Raw genomic sequence first — 19,652 nt, 5'->3', positions numbered from 1 at the left:
ATGGCAGTAGTGGCAGGATCACTCTACCAGTCATTTAAACCTGATGACAATAGTAGTAACAGATGAGAGAGAAAAAACTGTGTTATATAATTATTTTTATTTATGTCACAATACAAAACTGAAATTAGTGCATTTACATGATCAATATTATTGCTTACTATGAATACAATTTAGTACAATAATATAAAAGTTATAAACAAGTACTACACAATGTCATTATGACTGTGAACGAGGGGTGATCAAGTTGTCGTAATCAAGAAATGATTCGCGGAATCTTGGTGGTGCTTCAGGCAAATTGACAAGCAGGGGTGTTCGGCTGTCAGAGTACCTGATTATGTCGCGATGATAGCTATCCTCATTGATGCTATCTGGTAGCATAGTATCCTGCATCCCGCAGCATAGCCGTAACCTCCAATACATCTTATTGATCATGATAAGGAACTTCTCCATGCAAGTCACCAATATGATGTGGTACGACACTATCACAATCATTTCTAACACAGCGACTGTTAGAAAGAAATAGACGGTCACTGAGAAGTATGCATATGGCAATGTGAACCCATTTTCCTTCTTAACAATCAGTAAGAGAACACAGGCTGACATCTGGAGGTTGATCAGGAACAGCGTGTCAAGAAAATTGATCCATTTACTCTTGTATGGTTGAAAGTATAGTTGGACAGCTGTGAGGATGACAAGGAATAGCAAAATGATGAGCATTAGTTCCCTGCGATCAATCTCTGGTATCATGGAGAAGATGTAGAACAATATCAACAGCAGCAGGTGAACTCCAAGCCAGAATCCCCATCTGTCCTTGTAGGGTGCAGTGTAAGAATCGATGATGGGTTTGAAGTGTACCACATACCTGTAGCCAAGAAAATAATTGGGAAAGGTGAGGATAATAGTAAATGGGAGGAACAAGATAAGAAATATCAACAGTGAGACTATTACAAGTATAAGATGTAAGAAGTTGTCATATCTGATGTTAGCGTCATAGTACCAGCCTGCATAAGTAGTGACATCATTATTTCCACTCCGGATCACTGACACTGTAACAGGAGTCACTATAAAGCTAATTGCTTGTAACAACTTTGAGTAAGACAGGTAAACCAGTGTAGCCAGCAACTGTGATGGTGAGTGAAAGACACGTGACACACTTGGAAATTTTTTAATAAGCAAAACAAGAGCACCAGTGAGTAGCCACAGATACAAGGGAAACAGAAACTCAAGTACATTTTTAACAAGTGTTGTCATTCCTTTATAAAGACACGTGCCGACAGGAGGGTCCAAGTTAAGCATGTTGATTATTTGTGGAGGACCATAGATCTCTTCAGCATAAAACAAATTGCGATTGATGTAAATAATGTTGGCATAAAATATAACTCCATTAATGGTACCTTTGTCCACAGTGAACTTCAGCAAAGACAACGAGATAACAAGGAATATTCCAACAACCAGGTATCCTATAATTGTGACTAATGAATAGTTGTGGCAGTGAAGACAGTCATTTGATCCCAGCACAGCACTGAAATTAGCTTTGCATTGTCCACAGAGGATCCCGTGGCGATGCCGTTTACATCTGTTGTCTTTTCCTTCGATAAAAGATACATTTTGTCTGTTTAGACAGTATGCAATGTCACAAAATGGGCTGAAATACAACGAACGATTTTTATTAAATATGTTCATCCATCCACCTTGAGGAATAATCAGCGTATTGGTACTGTTGCTACAAAATCTTTTCTTTGCTAAGTGTTTATTACAACTGCAAGTATTTGATCCCTTCTTTTGTACCAAACCAATCGGGCAATCAGTAAAGTTCACCATCAAACCAACTCCCTTGGTGTAAACAGGCACAGTTGGCCTAACTGTAAAATTAGCTGTCTGTTTGACAGTGCCATAAAATGTGACATTAACTTCAGTACAACCGACGTTTATAGACAATCGATCAGGATTTACTGTACTGTTACTGTCAGGTGATATTAGATGAATACTTGAATGCACTGAAGCCATCTTACTATCAACTACTGTAAACTTTAATGTCATTTTCACTCCAGGCTGAACAGTAAGATTAGTACCATGACAATATACGCTACTACTATCATCGCAAAAGCACACTGTATTGGCAGTAGATACTATTTCTTGTTTTGTGTAGTTGGGGTGAAAAGTAAATACCTTTCTATATAGCTTTAACACATCAATGTCATTTCCAGTACGTACTCCGAACTGAGGGAACCAGCCACAAGGATAGAAATGACTAGCAAATATTGAGTTGCCTCCTTGAGGAGCTGAGTTGTTCAAAAATGTAACATTTAAAGAATAATTTGATAATAATTTAAACTGTATAGGACAAGTAGCAGATAACTGAGCTAGTCCCTCTTTAGACTGAGAGCAAATGGCCCCACCTTGTTTGCCAGCAACATTGTACTGAAATAGAAGAGACGAGTTACTAGCAATGACCATAGTAGAACCAGCAGTCAAATATACTGCTCCACCATACGTAGGTGCTGTGTTATTTATGAAGAAAAAGTTTCCATCAAAGTTGATATCTGTGTTCGATAATCCTATAGCACCTGGGGTATTGTAGCTGAATATATTAGAGTCACCATAAAATTTTACATTTTGTATGGAAAAGAATACGATTAAGCCATTTGTAGTTGATATTGGTTTAGAGCCTTCACCTGTTGCATTAACAAGAGTGTTATTAGTGGCTCTGATATTTGTTAGGTTAAAGAATATTGAACTTTGCTTCTGATACAATATATGGTCTTCAGCATACATTGCCGTAGCAACATCTCCCTTGTTACTATCAAATGTGACATTATCGAGTGTCACAGCTGAATGCAATCCGTTTACAAACAAGTACAAATAAATACAAGTACCGACAACTGCTGAATTGTTTATAAACCTTGTATTAGATATATGTAAAAAATTATAATGCTGATCTGAATGATTATGATGATGTGTCCTCTCGTAAAAGAAACTAGCGGCTAGGAGACCAGCGCCATTACTTGCCTGGATGTATTCCTTATCAATGACATTCCCTTCAAATAGACAATTGTCAATTGTTAACTTACAATAGTTGATGGGATTAGCGAAGGCAACGAACATACCTCCACCAAGCCGGCCATGATTATTAGTGAAGTTTGTATGAGAGATGGAGACAGTAGCACTATAGGTACCATTCTGTAGGAATCCTATTGACAAGCCGGCTGCTACCACTGGTATATTTACAGTCTTGGTAATTCGCAATGGAACAATGTAGTTGTTTAGACCGAACAAAGTACTGTCAGGCAACCAATTGTTGTTGTCGTGGAAATAGCAGTTTTTGAAGAACAAGAAGAATGAATCATTCAATACATTAGGGCTGATACGGAATTCAAACAAAGCAGCTGATGAAGTCAAATTCTCGTTGGTATTAGAAACAATATTGTCAATAACAACCCCATCCATAGTAGAGTTGCCAAAAACATTTATTCCAACAAGATTGAGTCCAGGATTGTGTGTCATGTGGAGGTTACTTATAGTCACATTGGAACAGTTGATCAGGAGCAGGGCTATCTTGTGCTTCATAAGGGCATGTGGAAGAGGAAAATTGGATGTGAAACTGCGGTTGCTGCCAAGAGTTCCACAATTAGTAATTGTGAGATTAGACACAGTAAATTTATTTGCATTCCTAAAAGTTATCGACCCTTCACCTGTACAGTTGATGATAGTATTGTTGCTACCTTCACCGGACAAGACAACATTATCGATACTATCGAAAATACAAGTATTAGTCAACATGTATTTACCGGCACTCAACGTGCTGATGTTACTGTTGCACATAAATGGCTGACTATTATCATCCATCGGCGTCTCGGATCCGCCGGTCACGTGAAAGTGGTAGAGGAGAACGGTCAGTAAAGTAAACTTCAACATTGCATCTATACGAGAATACAACGAGCTAGTACACTGTATAACAAACATAGGCTGTGTTTACACTTACCACTTATTGTAGCAAGCAATATCAACAAACTAACCTATAAACAATCGTGCGAACAATCGATTATGGTTTACAACTGAAAATGGGCGGGGCTAAAGCAATGTTTCAACATTTGTTTCTCTGTGTTACGATCGGTAGCTCCCTGGCGATCTATCCTTTTCAGAACGCTTCACTTCCGTTCAATGACAGGGTCTCTGATTTAGTTCAACGACTCAACTTGCAGGAGAAAGTGGCTCAAATGTCACATGGAGGAGCAAACAATAATGGTCCAGCTCCCGCTATAAAAGAGCTAGGAATAAAGCCTTACCAATGGGGTACTGAGTGTCTACGAGGAATTGTTGGTGCAGGTACTGCCACATCATTCCCACAAGCTTTAGGATTGGCTGCCACATTTAATCCAGACATGATATATGAAGTAGCTAAAGCAACTTCCATTGAAGTGAGAGCATACAACAATTATTATGTGAAGAACTCAGATTACCAGTTTCATCATGGTCTATCTTGTTGGTCTCCGGTGATCAATATAGTGAGGGACCCACGATGGGGACGTAACCAGGAAACATATGGAGAAGACCCATACATGAGTGGGGTAATGGCCGCTGAGTATGTGAGGGGACTACAAGGAGACAATGATAGATATTTCCGAGCAATTGCTGGTTGTAAACACTTTGATGCTTATGCTGGTCCAGAAAATGTGCCTGTACTTCGGGTTGGATTTAATGCAATTGTGAGCGAGAGAGATCTTCAGTACACATTCTATCCTGCCTTTGAGGCATGTGTGAGTGCAGGCACTTTTAGTATCATGTGTTCTTATAATGCTGTGAATGGAGTACCATCATGTTGTAACAAGGAACTACTAACTACTCAACTGAGGGACACATGGAAGTTTGATGGTTATGTTGTTAGTGATCAAGGAGCCCTGGAGTACATTTCCGACTTTCATCACTATACTAAGGATTGGATACACTCTGCTGTAAATGCTGCCACTGCGGGATGTGACCTGGAAGATGGAAACTTTGAAAATAATGTATTTGCTGCTTTGCAAGAGGCAGTAAATCAAAGTTTGGTAGATGAGAGTGTTCTCAATGCAGCTGTGTCTCGACTGTTCATGGCTAGGATGAGGTTGGGGGAATTTGACCCTGATGAGATGAATCCATACAAGAGTCTCAGCATGGACAATGTGTGTAGTGATGAACACAAACAGTTAGCAATCAATGCTGCCATTCAGACATTTGTATTACTGAAGAATGCAAACAATCTTTTACCACTGAGGAAAAATACAAATGTCGCAATTGTAGGACCATTCGGAAAAGACATTAATCTACTGTCAGGAGATTACTCAGTGAAGGCATGTGACTCTACAGCAAAATCACCCTATCAGGGAATCAAGGAGATGTCAACAGGAACTGTGACTAATGAGTTTGGATGTGACACACCATATTGTTATTTCATTAACAATGGCAATGCCATTAACAAGAATGTTCAAGCTGCTGAAGTGGTCATTATCTGCTTGGGCCTCTCATCCTTGCTTGAAAGAGAAGGACACGATAGAAGGAATATCACCCTACCCAATGGTCAACTGCAGTTACTGAAGATGGTTGCTTCACTCAACAAACCAGTTGTTTTGGTAGTGTTCACAGCTGGTCCACTAGACTTGTCATGGGCTAAAGACAATGTTGCTGCCATATTACAAGTCTTCTATCCAGCAGCACCAACTGGAGATGCTCTAGCAAGAGTGGTATATGGAGCTGCTAGTCCAGCTGGTAGACTACCAGTAACTTGGCCAGCATCTCTAAACAATTATCCTAATATGACTGACTACTCCATGAATGGTCGAACCTATCGTTATCCCAGCAGTAACATCCCAACCTTGTTTCCATTTGGTTATGGACTATCCTACACAAGATTTGATTATGACTCACTAGTTCTTGCTAAATCCTCCATCTCTCCATGTATGAGTGTAACAGGAAGAGTGACAGTGAAAAATGTTGGCAACATGACTGGTGATGAGGTGGTACAGGTGTACCTCAACCAAACACAGATGCCTGATGAACCAGTACCTCGATTACAACTGGTCAACTTCACTCGTGTGGCATCTATTGATGTTTCCCAATCAGTCCAAGTTGAGTTTAGTATTACAGCCCAACAGATGGCAATGTACAAAGAGAAAGGATACAGTCCTGCAACATGGGTGATCATGCCTGGCCAGTACAATGTATTTGTGGGTGGTCAACAACCAAACCAGGAGACCTCTGCTCCATCTAATGTCCTACACACCACATTCTCCATTGATGGTAACCCTACCAAACTGGATGACTGCTCTGAAGCTTAAGTTGTGCAAATATTTCAGTTTAGCAATAAAATTGTTATCATCAGTACTGCATGTATGTTTGCTTTGTACTGTGACACATATGTACGTAACATGTTATATTCAATTCTGATTGCATGTAGTTAAGTACTGTAGATGCAGTTATTGCGTATGCATACCCAGGCTGTGGGCAGCTTGCATGCCCACAAACTGTCAACACAGACCGTCAATGCAGACTTGCCGCATTAAAAAATAAATAAACAATGAAATTTCAATTAATATACATATCCCTCTACTGAGGTCACTAAAATGACATTCTTACAGAAGTACCATACATATGTCACTATTTTGCTGTAGTGCCTTTCAAGTCCAACTGCAAGAAGTATAAGTGCACAGATACCAGACTATGAAAATTGGCCATAAAGAAAATTTTGGTGTGCGTACATAAATTTGCTAACCAAATTCTGTAAACCATGAAATGCATACATGTGTTACAGAGGTCATACAAATTATGTTGATGTTGGCATTGTGGAAATAGCTACATAGCAGCTATTAGGAGATTATATCTGCTGAAATGGGCAAACTTAGATTGGAAGTTTAAGATATAATGGCTTTCTCCAACAGTAATTCTGACTGCATAGATGGTGCAGTTATTAATGACTTGAAAATCTAGTGTAGTGTAGCTATCGTGAAGGTAACTAATATTCTTGGGCAGTTCCAATAGGAGTTTTATCAACTCCAATCTGTGATGCCATGGCCTAGCTACTTCAGTACATAGTATTACCTTTATAATGTATAATGAATACATACACCTGTACCTAGCTAGGTAAGTGGCACATGGGTCAAGGAGCATGCTCTCATGCAAGGTTGTAGTTCCTCTGAAGTTGAATCTGAGAGTAATTTCAGCAGTTGTCAAACACTATTACTGGTATATTAATGCTTGACTGCTGTATTTGGGTGACTGCTCTATTAGCAAGGTTATTTTGATCTTGCTTGATTAGTTCTGGAAAAAACCCTACCAGAGCTTCCTTTGAAGACAGCTTCCTTGGTCTAATTAGACAGCTTCCTTGGTTGTTGATGTGCTGGCTATATCTCTTTTATTTGAAAGTAGCTAACAACTATAATGATACCTAAAAATTCTAAATAATTTTACTAAAATATCGTGATTATGTATAAAGTCTCAAAAGCTTTTCATGATAATCCTCAGTTTAGCTATAATATATAGTTAGTTGACATATTGGGTAAACATATCCTACCAAGAATATGGAACTCTTGGTCCTGCAAACAGATTTCTTTTAAACTACAACTTATGAGGTAGTTTGGTACCGGCATCCATTTGAAGGATGTCTGTGACTCTAGACCTGTGCACAACAAAATTCATGGATTTTCCATCTATGGACCCTCTCTTAATACTTTAGATTAGTTATACCTTAAACTGTCATTCCTGTCAACATAAAATATTACTTCATGATTTGGAAATTTTAAATGTCTTGCACTATATACTACATTATAGCATGCACTATTTAGGGGGTCTAGGAGCATACCCCACAGGAAAAGTTACTTCTGAAATATTATCAGTAGTGTTTAGAAAAGGGGGTACAGCACTTTGAGCTGGGGGGTGCAGATAATTTTAACTGTTAGTTAAGTGATAATTTACAGCATGACCCTAAAGTTATATAACTATGACAAAGCTGGGACAACCGTGTGCATTACTCCGTATAAAAAACTAGCACTCACAGCACCATACATTTGGCCTCCTAGATACTTTTTTGTAAATGGGAAACAATTGCATGTGATGACTGTTCTATAAGTATATGACTGTTTTATTAGAGTATTGAGATATATAATATTGTTTTTTTGTGTGGGTGGGAAGTGGACACATTCCCTTCCCTCCTCTCTCTCCCCATTTTGGAGTCCATGCCATTACTGAATTGTTGTGGTTAAACATCATTTAAACTAATAATTTAAACCAACATTGGTCCTGCAGCCATTCAATTTACTCTTGTAACATTGACAGGACTACAGCATCTAGGGGGGCACACCCCCAGACCCCTGCTGTCAAAATTTGTATACTTCACCGACCCAAGCCCCATGAACACACCTACCTGTGTATATATTGAATTTGAATGGGAGCCTACCAAAGCTCAGTCATGGTTTGTTTTTTCTCCTTTCTGCAACTTTTTAAAATAGCCAATGTCTCATACAGGCTGTAGGTACCAGGTGTCTTACAGAGCTTCAGTACTTGTGCATGTAAAGCCTTAATAAATTTTCAAAAATTGCAATTAAAGTTTTAAAGAGACCCAATCATTCAATTTGTAGTAATGGTCTTCCAAAAACACTAATAAAGAAAATTGATTGTTTATACTATAAACTTGAACTCTAGGTTTAAGCAAGTGGTATGGCAGGATGTTTGCCACAATGGTAATAACAATGCGCATGTTGAGAAGAGGTTTAATTTCAGCATGCACACATTTCCCTCACAGTTTCTAATGAAATCATTTTGGATGTTCTATTAGAGTAGTTTACTGAGTATTTCAATTTTATGGTTCCAATTTAATCCTTAGCTACTCCTAAAAACTAATTTTGACCACCTGTCATTAACACTAAGGAGAGATTATTCCATTCTTCTTGCTCTCTTTGTCTTTTCATTTTGAAATGGTTAAAATGCTATTACACCTGTATAGCTACTACTAGCTTCCAAGCACATAGTAAAAAAATTATAAAGCATAAGGCCCCCCTGCCTTTGTATAGGTGTCTGTATTTAATACTATAAAATAAAGTATGTTTCAACATCCTAAACAACTACCCAACTTAAGAGCAGTTATCCAGTTTGGTAGGGTTACCATCAATAAAGAATGTGGTGTGTAGGACATTAGATGGAGCAGAGGTCTCCTGGTTTGGTTGTTGACCACCCACAAATTGTTATTATTATTATTAACACTTTACAGTGACCAGCACTGAAGGTCTGACAGCAACATGTGCTGCAGCCTTAGGATTACCTAACCTAATTTCAAGGACTTAGACTTAGTGACTTACACTGAGCTGAAAAGGTGTAACAGAAAAGGGGCCAAAGTAAATACATTATACAGGACAGGCATGATCACCCATGTTGCTGGATTGTATCCTTTCTCTTTGTACATTGCCATCTGTTGGGCTGTGATAATAAACTCAACTTGGACTGATTGGGAAACACCAATGGATGCCACACGATACGAGTGAAGTTGACCAGTTGTAATCAAGGTACTGGTTCATCAGGCATCTGTGTTTGGTTGAGGTACACCTGTACCACCTCATCACCAGTCATGTTGCCAACATGTTTCACTGTCACTCTTCCTGTTACACTCATACACGGAGAGATGGAGGATTTAACAAGAGCTAGTGAGTCATAATCAAATCTTGTATAGGATAGTCCGTAAGGAAATGGAAACAAAGTTGGGATGTTACTGCTGGGATAACGGTAGGTTCTTATTAATGTTCTCACATGATGGCGTTTCACATCCTTGATCACACTGAGGCTACAGTTCCTGCTAACATTTCTTTGATCCCCATCATGTTGTGACTTGGCTGTAGAGTTACAAGGTATTGCTGCATAATCTCCTGTCAGAAAATGACTGTTATTCCCGAATGGTCCTACAAGTGCAATTTTAGTATCCTTTTTGATTGGGAGAAGGTTGTATTCATTCCTCAGTAATACAAATGTTTGAATGGCAGCATTGATTGTTAATCATTTGTGTTCATCACTACACACATTGTCCATGCTAAGACTCTTGTATGGATTTATCTCATCAGGGTCAAATTCCCCCAACCTCATCCTAGCCATGAACTTTCATCTATCAAGTGTTGGTTAACTGCCTCTGGTAGAGTAGCAAACGCATTGTCCTCCTGAGCACCATCTTCTAGGTCACATTCTGCAGTTCCAGCAGCCACAGCACCATGTAACCAATCTTTAGTGTAATGATGAGCATCAGAAATATGTTCTATGGCATTATGATCACTAACAACCCATAACCTTCAAATTTCCATGTGTCCCTCAGTTGAGTAGTTAGTAGTTCCTTGTTACAACATGATGGTACTCCATTCACAGCATTGAAGAGCACATGATACTAAAAGTGCCTGCCTTTATGCAAGCTTCAAAGGCAGGATAGAATGTGTACTGAAGATCTCTCTCACTCACTAGTGATGTGCAATATACCAAAAAATTATCGACATTTGCAATATATTTTTCAATACTGATGTCGTATCGAATCTCAATATTTTTATAACTGATATCAATATTTATTGTATACTCAATATTTTGCTAAAATTTTCAATATATTGAGTAACATATTGGTAATTTACAACTTTTGGTGCGTGATTGTGTAATCACAGTAGAAATGAAGCTCAGTTCTGTACAGTTTAGCCATTTTAAAAAGCGTCTACCATTTTCCAAGGCTGGTTATTACCTTCATCACAAATTCTATAAAGCATAGCTGCTAATTATAAACATTTGCCCCACACAATTAATCAAAAGAAAAAATATTGAAAAAGTATCGAAATTTCAATATTTTACCAATTTCGTATTGATATCATACCGAAACCAAAATCCTAATATCGCACATCGCTATCACTCACTACAGCATTGAAACTGAATCATAAAGTAGGAATATACTCTGGGCCAGCGTATGCGTCAAAGAGTTTACAACCAGCAATTGCTCGGAAATATCTATCATTGTCTCCTTGTAGTCCCTCACAAATTCACTGGCCATTACTCCACTCATGTATGGGTCTTCTCCATACGTCTCCTGGTTACGTCCCCATCGTGGGTCCCTCACTATATTGATCACCGGAGACCAACAGGATAGACCATGATGATACTGGTAGTCTGAGTTTTTCACATAATAATTGTTGTATGATCTCACTTCAATGGAAGTTGCTTTAGCTACTTCATATATCATGTCTGGATTAAATGTGGCAGCCAATCCTAAAGTTTGTGGGAATGATGTGGGAGTACCTGTACCAACAATTCCTCGTAGACACTCAGTACCCCATTGGTAAGGCTTTATTCCTAGCTCTTTTATAGCAGGGGCTGGGCCGTGTCCCTCCATGTGCCATCTGTGTCACTTTCTCCAGCAAGCCAGTTGAGTAGGTGCACTAAATCTTAGTGATACCCCGGGGCTGTCAGTGAAGGGTAGGGAAATGTTCTGGAAAGAATATATCGTTAAAGAGCCACTGATCTTGATGCACAAAGCCAAAGTGGTAAGCATTTAAACATCATATTTCTTGCCAACTCAACAATCCACCAGACATCACCACACTCACCACTTTATTCAACCCAGTACACGGTCCAGTTATTATCAACATTCAAGAACAATCAAAGATTGGAACAGCTTGCCAGTATCTGTCATAGAATCAGAAAACATAGATACATTTACTAATTACTTATTGTCTATCTAATTGTTTGCTGTATATCTTATGTATATGTGTGATTTCTTTGGGGTGTTGATCGCCCCCTGGGCACATCGGCAATTGCCGTCTGCCCAGTAACAATAAATAATAATAATAATAATCATCTTGATGTTAATTAAAGTTATGTGATATATATGAGTTCTACCCCGTTGTACACCGCATGCATCACATAATGCATGCGGTCTGTAATATTATTATTATTTGTGCTGCTCGGGGTATTGCTAACCAGCTGATTCATGAGGTTTTCATCACCAACCACCTCTTGTGTAACACTCAAGGGCGGATTTAGGGGTTGAAGCACCCCCTCCAAAATTTTACTATGAGTGCTAGACTAGCTAGAAAAATTGCTGAACATCAAAATACTCCAATAGAACAGTCAGCTACTGTAATAGAACATCAATCATTAGAATTCTTTCAACTACAGTATAAGGCAAATTTCACTTGGTAAAGTGGCTCATAATGGTTCACTCGAAATTACTGCCAAAGTCAATCTCAGAATGCTAAAACTGCAAAAGGTTCCTGTGAGGGCATGTCCCCAGACTCCCTAGAAAAATAATAGTCTGCATGCTGAGTGTACTTTGCACACTGTACTACTACTACTAACTGTATCAACCAGTTGCCACACTTTTAGCCCCAACTATAGATGCCCCTAGCTTAGCGCCCTCTTGGAAAATCCTAGATCTGCTCCTGACCTTTGTGGTGCTCATTTGTGTTGTAAGTTAAGTCATGCTGTTTAATTATTAAATTTAATCAACTTATTACACAACCCACAACTGACAGAGTGATGAATACATAGAGCAACCACAGCATCACTTCTTAGTGACTACCTGATTACATCAGTATTATCTGCTTGTTATACGTATACCACAGAAATTCTTTTCATAAATCAAGAACAGTGAGCATTGTGCAATAAGTTGTAGTGGCTAGCATGAAATTCACACTGATTAAGGGGTGGATTCATGCACACCGGATAAAAATATGGCACAAGAAAGTAAATAGCTATCTAGGCAGCCAAAATATTCTAATAGAACAGCCACATAAGAAACTTATGTTAAAAGACTATAAGAAACTACATAGTGATTGCTTTTTACACTGCAAAAATTTGCTTTTGCTTGGCATTATCAGTAACTCAACAATGCCAAAATTGCTTGCTATGAACTTATAAACTGTATTTGTATTGTGTGTTTTGTATGTTCTACAAAAGAGCAGCTTTACATGTAGTCAGAGTGAATTCAGATCAATCACATGCGTGCCCATTACAAACAGCATACTTAATTTTCAGGAAAAATACATATATGTGTTGGAATCAGTCATTACACTAGAATTTTAAAGCATTTTTGCAAATCTTTGTGTAATGTTGTTATTTGTACACTGATTTTTGTTGAAAATGTAAACAAAGCTAAAGCATTAATATAATGCAAATGGTTGAATATGACACTTGCAAAATGGTGGTAGCATAATTTTGGGAATAATGGTATGATATGTTTTTGATAGCACAAGTGATTTTTGTGCACTGTTCAAAAATACACTGCTTTATGAGCATAATAATCTTATAACAGCTGCTGAAGAAACTTGCTGTACCTTGCAGCCATTAAATTGTTGCATAACCTCGTAGCTAGGCATATGGTTGCTATAGTGATCCAGTCACATTTAGACCCAGCTATACAATGTAAAAATTGCTTTCTGGTTTACCTATGTATGGTATGTACAAGTTGAGCTGGATCCTGAAAAACAGCTAAAAATGAAAATTGGGTTTTTTATCAAGAGAATTAACATTTCAGCTAACCAGATGATTAGCAGTGGCAATAAAGTGTCAACAACGGACATGTGTGTTTTGGCTCCATTGCAAGTTTGGGAAAGGGTGTAACGGATACTGTATTTTTATGGCTTCTTCGTAGGAAATGTATGGTGGAAATTTTGATTAACCATGAATATTGTGTCGAGCATTTGAACAAAAAGATCTTGAAACATTTTTAGTAGGTCAAGCTGTACTACAAATGCGTCAAATTTCAAGATCATGTGTAATTGCATCCATGAGTTACTAAATGTTTTTGAGGATCCAGCTCAACGCGTACATACTATAGTACGCACTATACAGAGAATAGTGACCAGCATATTACAACATTGTAAGTATAGCTAACTATGTACAAGTGTATCAGATGCAGGTCCTGAATTAAGGTCTGCCTTATTAGCTCTATGTGCACACTTAGTTTTGTATTGTAGATCCACCTTATTGTTTATCAATGCATAACTCCCTCAAGTTCAGAAAGAAATATTATTGACAAAAGCAACATGAAGTAATCACATAATTTAAGTGAGGTGAATCCTCAGACATACACTACTAGAGCTGGTAGGGCAGCATTACCACACAAGTGGATGTGGCAAGTTTACAAATATAAAAATACAGTGTAATCTCAGTTATCCGGACCCCACTTATCCGGATTCTCGGTTAACCGAACTACGGAAATGACTGCTCTATTAGAGTAGTGACTGTTCTATTAGGGTAGTTGAAAACATTGATATTTAAAAAAATTTTCTTTATGCTATTTTAAGGTTATTTATACACTAATAGTGGTCAAATATATTCAATTCATTGCCCAAACTCATATATAATCCCTCAATATTCCATTCTTCCTGTTTGCCATCCGTAGCACTGAGCCTTTAGATGATGAACTGAGTCCAAGGGGGCAATTGCACATTCCGAGGTAAGGCAGCATACAAGAGGATTACACATGATCCAGCAAAATACTTCAGCAGTTCAGTGGCCTAAACACCCAGTTCCTGGAGATGTTGATCAGAAGTGGCATTTACACAGGATAAGAGGCTCAATGTTTGTGGTCTAGATGTTAGTTGTAATGCAGTGTATAGTTTCATATAGAGCTTCAATAACTAGCTTAAAATTGCAGATGTTGTATTACAATGTACATGCATCAGAGGCAGATCTAGAAGAAAGCACATACCTCCCCCCCCCCCCAAAAAAAAAGGAAGAAAAAAGTTCTATACAAAGGTACTCTAATATAGAGCAGTCAGTCAAATGCTCTAATAGAACAGTCACCAGATGTAATGTTTAGGAATCATCGCTGAGTATGAATATATAGATTGTAAGGATTTAAATGCACTTGTTCCCCTGTATGTCATTCTTACTTTAGGCTCATAACTGCAGCTCCAGATCACTTAAGTATTAATTACTCTACATCAAAAATTTAGTCCTATATAAAACATTTAAACACCTTTAGTTTCTGGGGAGTACCCCTGCTTTCTATAGTCAGTTATACCTGCTACCCTGGTCATGGCATACCCTTCTTGCCAAACCCTGGACCTGCTCCTGTGCATTATTTGCTTTGTAATAGATGTAATGGTGAAGAATGAGAATCAAACACCTTACTATCTACCGTACAGTTCCATGCAGTAAATGCTTTGAGGTATATGGCTTTACCATGAAATAACCTGCTGACAGCTGGCTCATCTGGGGTGTAATGCTTTCATGTTCATACTTATACAGCTAAAGTAGATGTCCTCAACTTTTTCATCATTTACTACTGTAGATGGGAGATCTGATACCAGATATTCCCTTACTAAACATTTTTACCCTACTGGCATACCTTAGAAGCCCATGTCTTGACTAGCATTTGCTGTAAAACACATATTATGTATTATATCTTCTCACAACTTGACAGACACAATGTTTTTGATAACCTCTGTTCAAAGCAGTCATGTGAAACTCAGTTATTTCATGGGGATGGTTATTGATTATGCTACTGAAATCAGTATGTAGATATCCCTTATGATCATATCCTTCATAAAGTCCCAAGCACCACCCGTAGTAGTAGCAGGAAATACCTACATTTACCCTTAAGAATTGATTCCTACATGCAATCATTCTTCCCTAGAGCAATTAGACTATGGAATCACCTACCTGATCACCTCGTGGAAACTGATAATGTTGATACTTTTAAATCTTTACTATTATAGTTACATGTAATTAAGTTTATTAACATTTAGTTTGTTAACTAATCATGTACATTATACTCGTGATTGAGGTTTGTACATTATACAATAATAATAATAATAATAATTCTGGCACCTGGATCAGATTGACTATAAGTATCTCCAACAGTTTAGTTATTAATAGTAATAACATGCAGTGAACCCTTTATCAATGACATCATCCAAGTGAACTCTATGCAGATGATACTTATTCTATTTTACCATCTATACTACATTTTTCTCCAACATGGGCTGAGAAATGGACATCCAGATGTATGAATCTTGTGATCTCTAATTACATACTCTAATCACTTAATACCTTTTGATGAACACAGAACACTACACCTGGAAAAGTCATATTATCTGTACCAAGGCCATGCAATGTCTGTTACAAAACCTATTCTCTAATAGCATCTCCAATATGGGCATCTCACTTTTGAAGTACCATAGAATAGGTACAATGCACTGCAGCATGATATGCAATAAATGTCTACTTTTGTAGAAGCAGTGTTACTGCTTTGCTTAACTAACTTAATTGGCCATCACGTTGCACATACTTATGTTTTACAAGATAATCTTAATCTCTAATTGTTATCCCATCCTTATCACTATACAACTCCAATATCAAAATCTACTAGGGATCACTCCCAGCATTTTAGAACACCATTTTTGCCAAAATTAACTCTCACCTTTACTCCTTCTTGCCTTCAACAATATTATTAGATTATGTCCACCTTTAATTGCATTATTGTTAACTGCTTAAGATTTTAGTGTCTGTATGGGTGGGTGCAGGGTAGTAGCATAAATGGGTAGTAGGTAGCTATACCAAGCAGGGTGTCTGAGGGAACAGAAGCTAAAGGTATATAGTCATAATAATGTTTTCTAAGTGGTCAGCATTGATTAGCTATAGAATACTGCAGATGCAATGGTTGTGGAGGATTCTTAATCATTGTGTGTGATACAGGTAAATGCGATGGTGACTGTTCTATAGAGTATTTGACTGTGCTCTATCAGAGCATCTCGATCTTTTGTACACTTTCTTTGGGGCGGAGGGGGCACATTCTCCCTATGCCCCCCTATGGATTTGCCACTGAAACAAGTATCCATTAGTTAGTGCATAATGAGGCATAGGTAATTACCCCTAAGTAACATTTGCTCTAATAGGATGGCCATGTATGCCTCAACTATCGTTTTTGCTTGTATTAATTACTATGCCAAGAACCAACATAACTTAATACAAATGTAACACATTGCACAACAATGTAACACTGTAGACCTACACATATATGCATGTATCAGTATGACATAAAGCCACAACTACTCAACTTATGAGCAATCATCCAGTTTGGTAGGGTTACCATCAATGGTGAATGGGGTATGTAGGATAATAGATGGAGCAGAAGTCTCCTGGTTTGGTTGTTGACCACCCACAAGAACACTATACTGCCCAGGCATGATCACCCAAGTTGCTGGTTTGTACCCTTTCTCTTTGTACATTACCATCTGTCGAGCTGTGATACTAAACTCAACTTGGACTGATTGTGAAACACCAATGGATGCAACACGAGTGAAGTTGACCAGTTGTAATCGAGGTACTGGTTCATCAGGCATCTGTGTTTGGTTGAGGTACACCTGTACCACCTCATCACTAGTCATGTTGCCAACATTTTTCACTGTCACTCTTCCTGTTACACTCATACATGGAGAGATGGAGGATTTAGCAAGAACTAGTGAGTCATAATCAAATCTTGTGTAGGATAGTCCATAACCAAATGGAAACAAGGTTGGGATGTTACTGCTGGGATAACGATAGGTTCGACCATTCATGGAGTAGTCAGTCATATTAGGGTAATTGTTTAGAGATGCTGGCCAAGTTACTGGTAGTCTACCAGCTGGACTAGCAGTTCCATATATCACTCTTGCTAGAGCATCTCCAGTTGGTGCTGCTGGGTAGAAGACTTGTAATATGGCAGCAACATTGTCTTTAGCCCATGACAGGTCTAGTGGACCAGCTGTAAACACCACCAACAAAACTGGTTTGTTGAGTGAAGCCACCATCTTCAGTAACTGCAGCTGACCATTGGGTAGGTAGATGTCATTTCTGTCGTGTCCTTCACTCTCCAGTTCAGATGAGAGACCAACACACACAATAGCTACATCAGCAGCTTGAACATTTTTCTTAATCTGATTACTATTATTAATGTACTTGCATGATGGCTTCTCACATCCTTGATCACATGTTACAGTTCCTGCTGACATCTCTTTGATCCCTTCATATGGTGACTTGGCTGTGGAGTTACAAGGTACTACTGCATAATCTCCTGTCAACAGATCAATATTATTTCCAAATGGTCCAACAATTGCAATGTTAGTTTCTTTCTTCATTGGCAGAAGGCTGTGTCCATTCTTCAGTAATACAAATGTCTGAATGGCAGCATTGATTGCTAACTGTTTGTGTTCATCACTGCACACATTGTCCATGCTGAGACTCTTGTATGGATTCATCTCATCAGGGTCAAATTCCCCCAACCTCATCCTAGCCATGAACAGTCGAGACACAGCTGTGTTGATAACACTCTCGTCAATTAAGTGTTGGTTAACTGCTTGTTGTAAAGTAGCAAATGTATTGTTCTCTTGGGGGCCATCTTCTAGGTCACATCCTGCAGTTGCAGCAGCCACAGCACCATGTAGCCAATCTTTAGTGTAATTGTGAGCATCAGAGATACGCTCTAGAGCACTTTGATCACTGACAACGTAACCTTCAAACTTCCATGTGTCCCTCAGTTGAGTAGTTAGTAGTTCCTTGTTACAACATGATGGTACTCCATTCACAGCATTATAAGAACACATGATACTAAAAGTACCTGCACTCACACATGCTTTGAAAGCAGGATAAAATGTGTACTGAAGATCTCTTACATCCACAACTGCATTGAAACTGAATCGTGAAGTAGGGATATTCTCTGGGCCAGCGTAAGCATCAAAGTGCTTACAACCAGCAATTGCTCGGAAGTATCTATCATTGTTTCCTTGTAGTCCCCTCACATACTCAGCAGCCATTACTCCACTCATGTATGGGTCCTCTCCATATGTCTCCTGGTTACGTCCCCATCGTGGGTCCCTCACTATATTGATCACCGGAGACCAACAAGATAGACCATGATGAAACTGGTAATCTGAATTCTCCACATAATGATTGTTGTATGCTCTCACTTCAATGGAAGTTGCTTTAGCTACTTCATATATCATGTCTGGATTAAATGTGGCAGCCAATCCTAAAGCTTGTGGGAATGATGTGGCAGTACCTGCCTTAACAATTCCTCGCAGACACTCAGTACCCCATTGGTAAGGCTTTATTCCTAGCTCTGGTATGGCTGGAGCTGGTCCATTATTTTTAGCTCCTCCATGTGACATTTGAGCCACTTTCTCCTGCAAGTTGAGTCGTTGTACTAAATCAGACACCCTGTCACTGAATGGCAGTGAAGTGTTTTGGAAGGGATAGATTGACAAGCAACCATCGATTGTGACGAATAGGATTAAAAGCGGTAAGAGTTGTAGCATCATCTTGTACTGATGATTGATCACATGATTTGAGCCCCTCCTCTTCGAGTAGATTGCGCGACTTGCACGTGATGTGTTAGGTATTAATGTAAATAACTTTTGCACGAGTACAAATAAACTACAAACCAGACTCTAACAATGCTTAGTCAGTTGTTCTATGTTTCAAACTTTATTTTAGCTACTCCGTGTTGTTAAAGCCGTTGCACTCCCTTCCCCCTACTCTTTGGTCTGCTCCACAGCCCTGATACTGCAACCATTCCAACCAGCACAGTCAGCTGCAAGTAGGTCAAAGGCAGATAATTCCCACGTGTGGGTAGGCAATTTTACGAACCAACTGATGCACACGAGGATAGAAATAGGATGCACATGAAC

At 38.7% G+C, this 19,652-nt stretch overlaps 4 protein-coding genes across 4 annotated transcripts; 1 reads left to right on the top strand and 3 right to left on the bottom strand.

Annotated features, from left to right (window-relative positions):
• Positions 1-63: 63 nt before the first annotated feature.
• On the bottom strand, positions 64-4,061 carry LOC136268069 (uncharacterized). Its single transcript, XM_066063298.1, has 2 exons — positions 3,983-4,061; positions 64-3,920 (listed from the first exon to the last, which is right to left on the bottom strand). Exon 2 carries the CDS (start codon positions 3,913-3,915, stop codon positions 217-219), a length of 3,699 nt encoding a protein of 1,232 aa, XP_065919370.1. The 5' UTR covers positions 3,916-3,920; positions 3,983-4,061; the 3' UTR covers positions 64-216.
• LOC136268074 (uncharacterized) lies at positions 3,141-6,425 on the top strand. The gene has a single exon (XM_066063303.1). It carries the CDS (start codon positions 4,062-4,064, stop codon positions 6,309-6,311), a length of 2,250 nt encoding a protein of 749 aa, XP_065919375.1. The 5' UTR covers positions 3,141-4,061; the 3' UTR covers positions 6,312-6,425.
• Positions 6,426-9,522: 3,097 nt separating this feature from the next.
• Positions 9,523-11,378, bottom strand: LOC136236869 (xylan 1,4-beta-xylosidase-like). The gene is given in 7 exon segments (XM_066027101.1): positions 9,523-9,917; positions 10,112-10,289; positions 10,292-10,377; positions 10,380-10,460; positions 10,895-11,014; positions 11,017-11,363; positions 11,365-11,378. Coding segments are annotated over 7 exon segments (1,221 nt in total).
• Positions 11,379-16,939: 5,561 nt separating this feature from the next.
• On the bottom strand, positions 16,940-19,321 carry LOC136268068 (uncharacterized). Its single transcript, XM_066063297.1, has one exon. It carries the CDS (start codon positions 19,281-19,283, stop codon positions 17,046-17,048), a length of 2,238 nt encoding a protein of 745 aa, XP_065919369.1. The 5' UTR covers positions 19,284-19,321; the 3' UTR covers positions 16,940-17,045.
• Positions 19,322-19,652: the final 331 nt, after the last annotated feature.

This window comes from Dysidea avara, chromosome 10 (genome assembly GCF_963678975.1).
Source record: "Dysidea avara chromosome 10, odDysAvar1.4, whole genome shotgun sequence".
NCBI classification, from domain to species: Eukaryota; Metazoa; Porifera; class Demospongiae; order Dictyoceratida; family Dysideidae; genus Dysidea; species Dysidea avara.
This window is presented reverse-complemented; position numbering and strand designations above follow the sequence as displayed.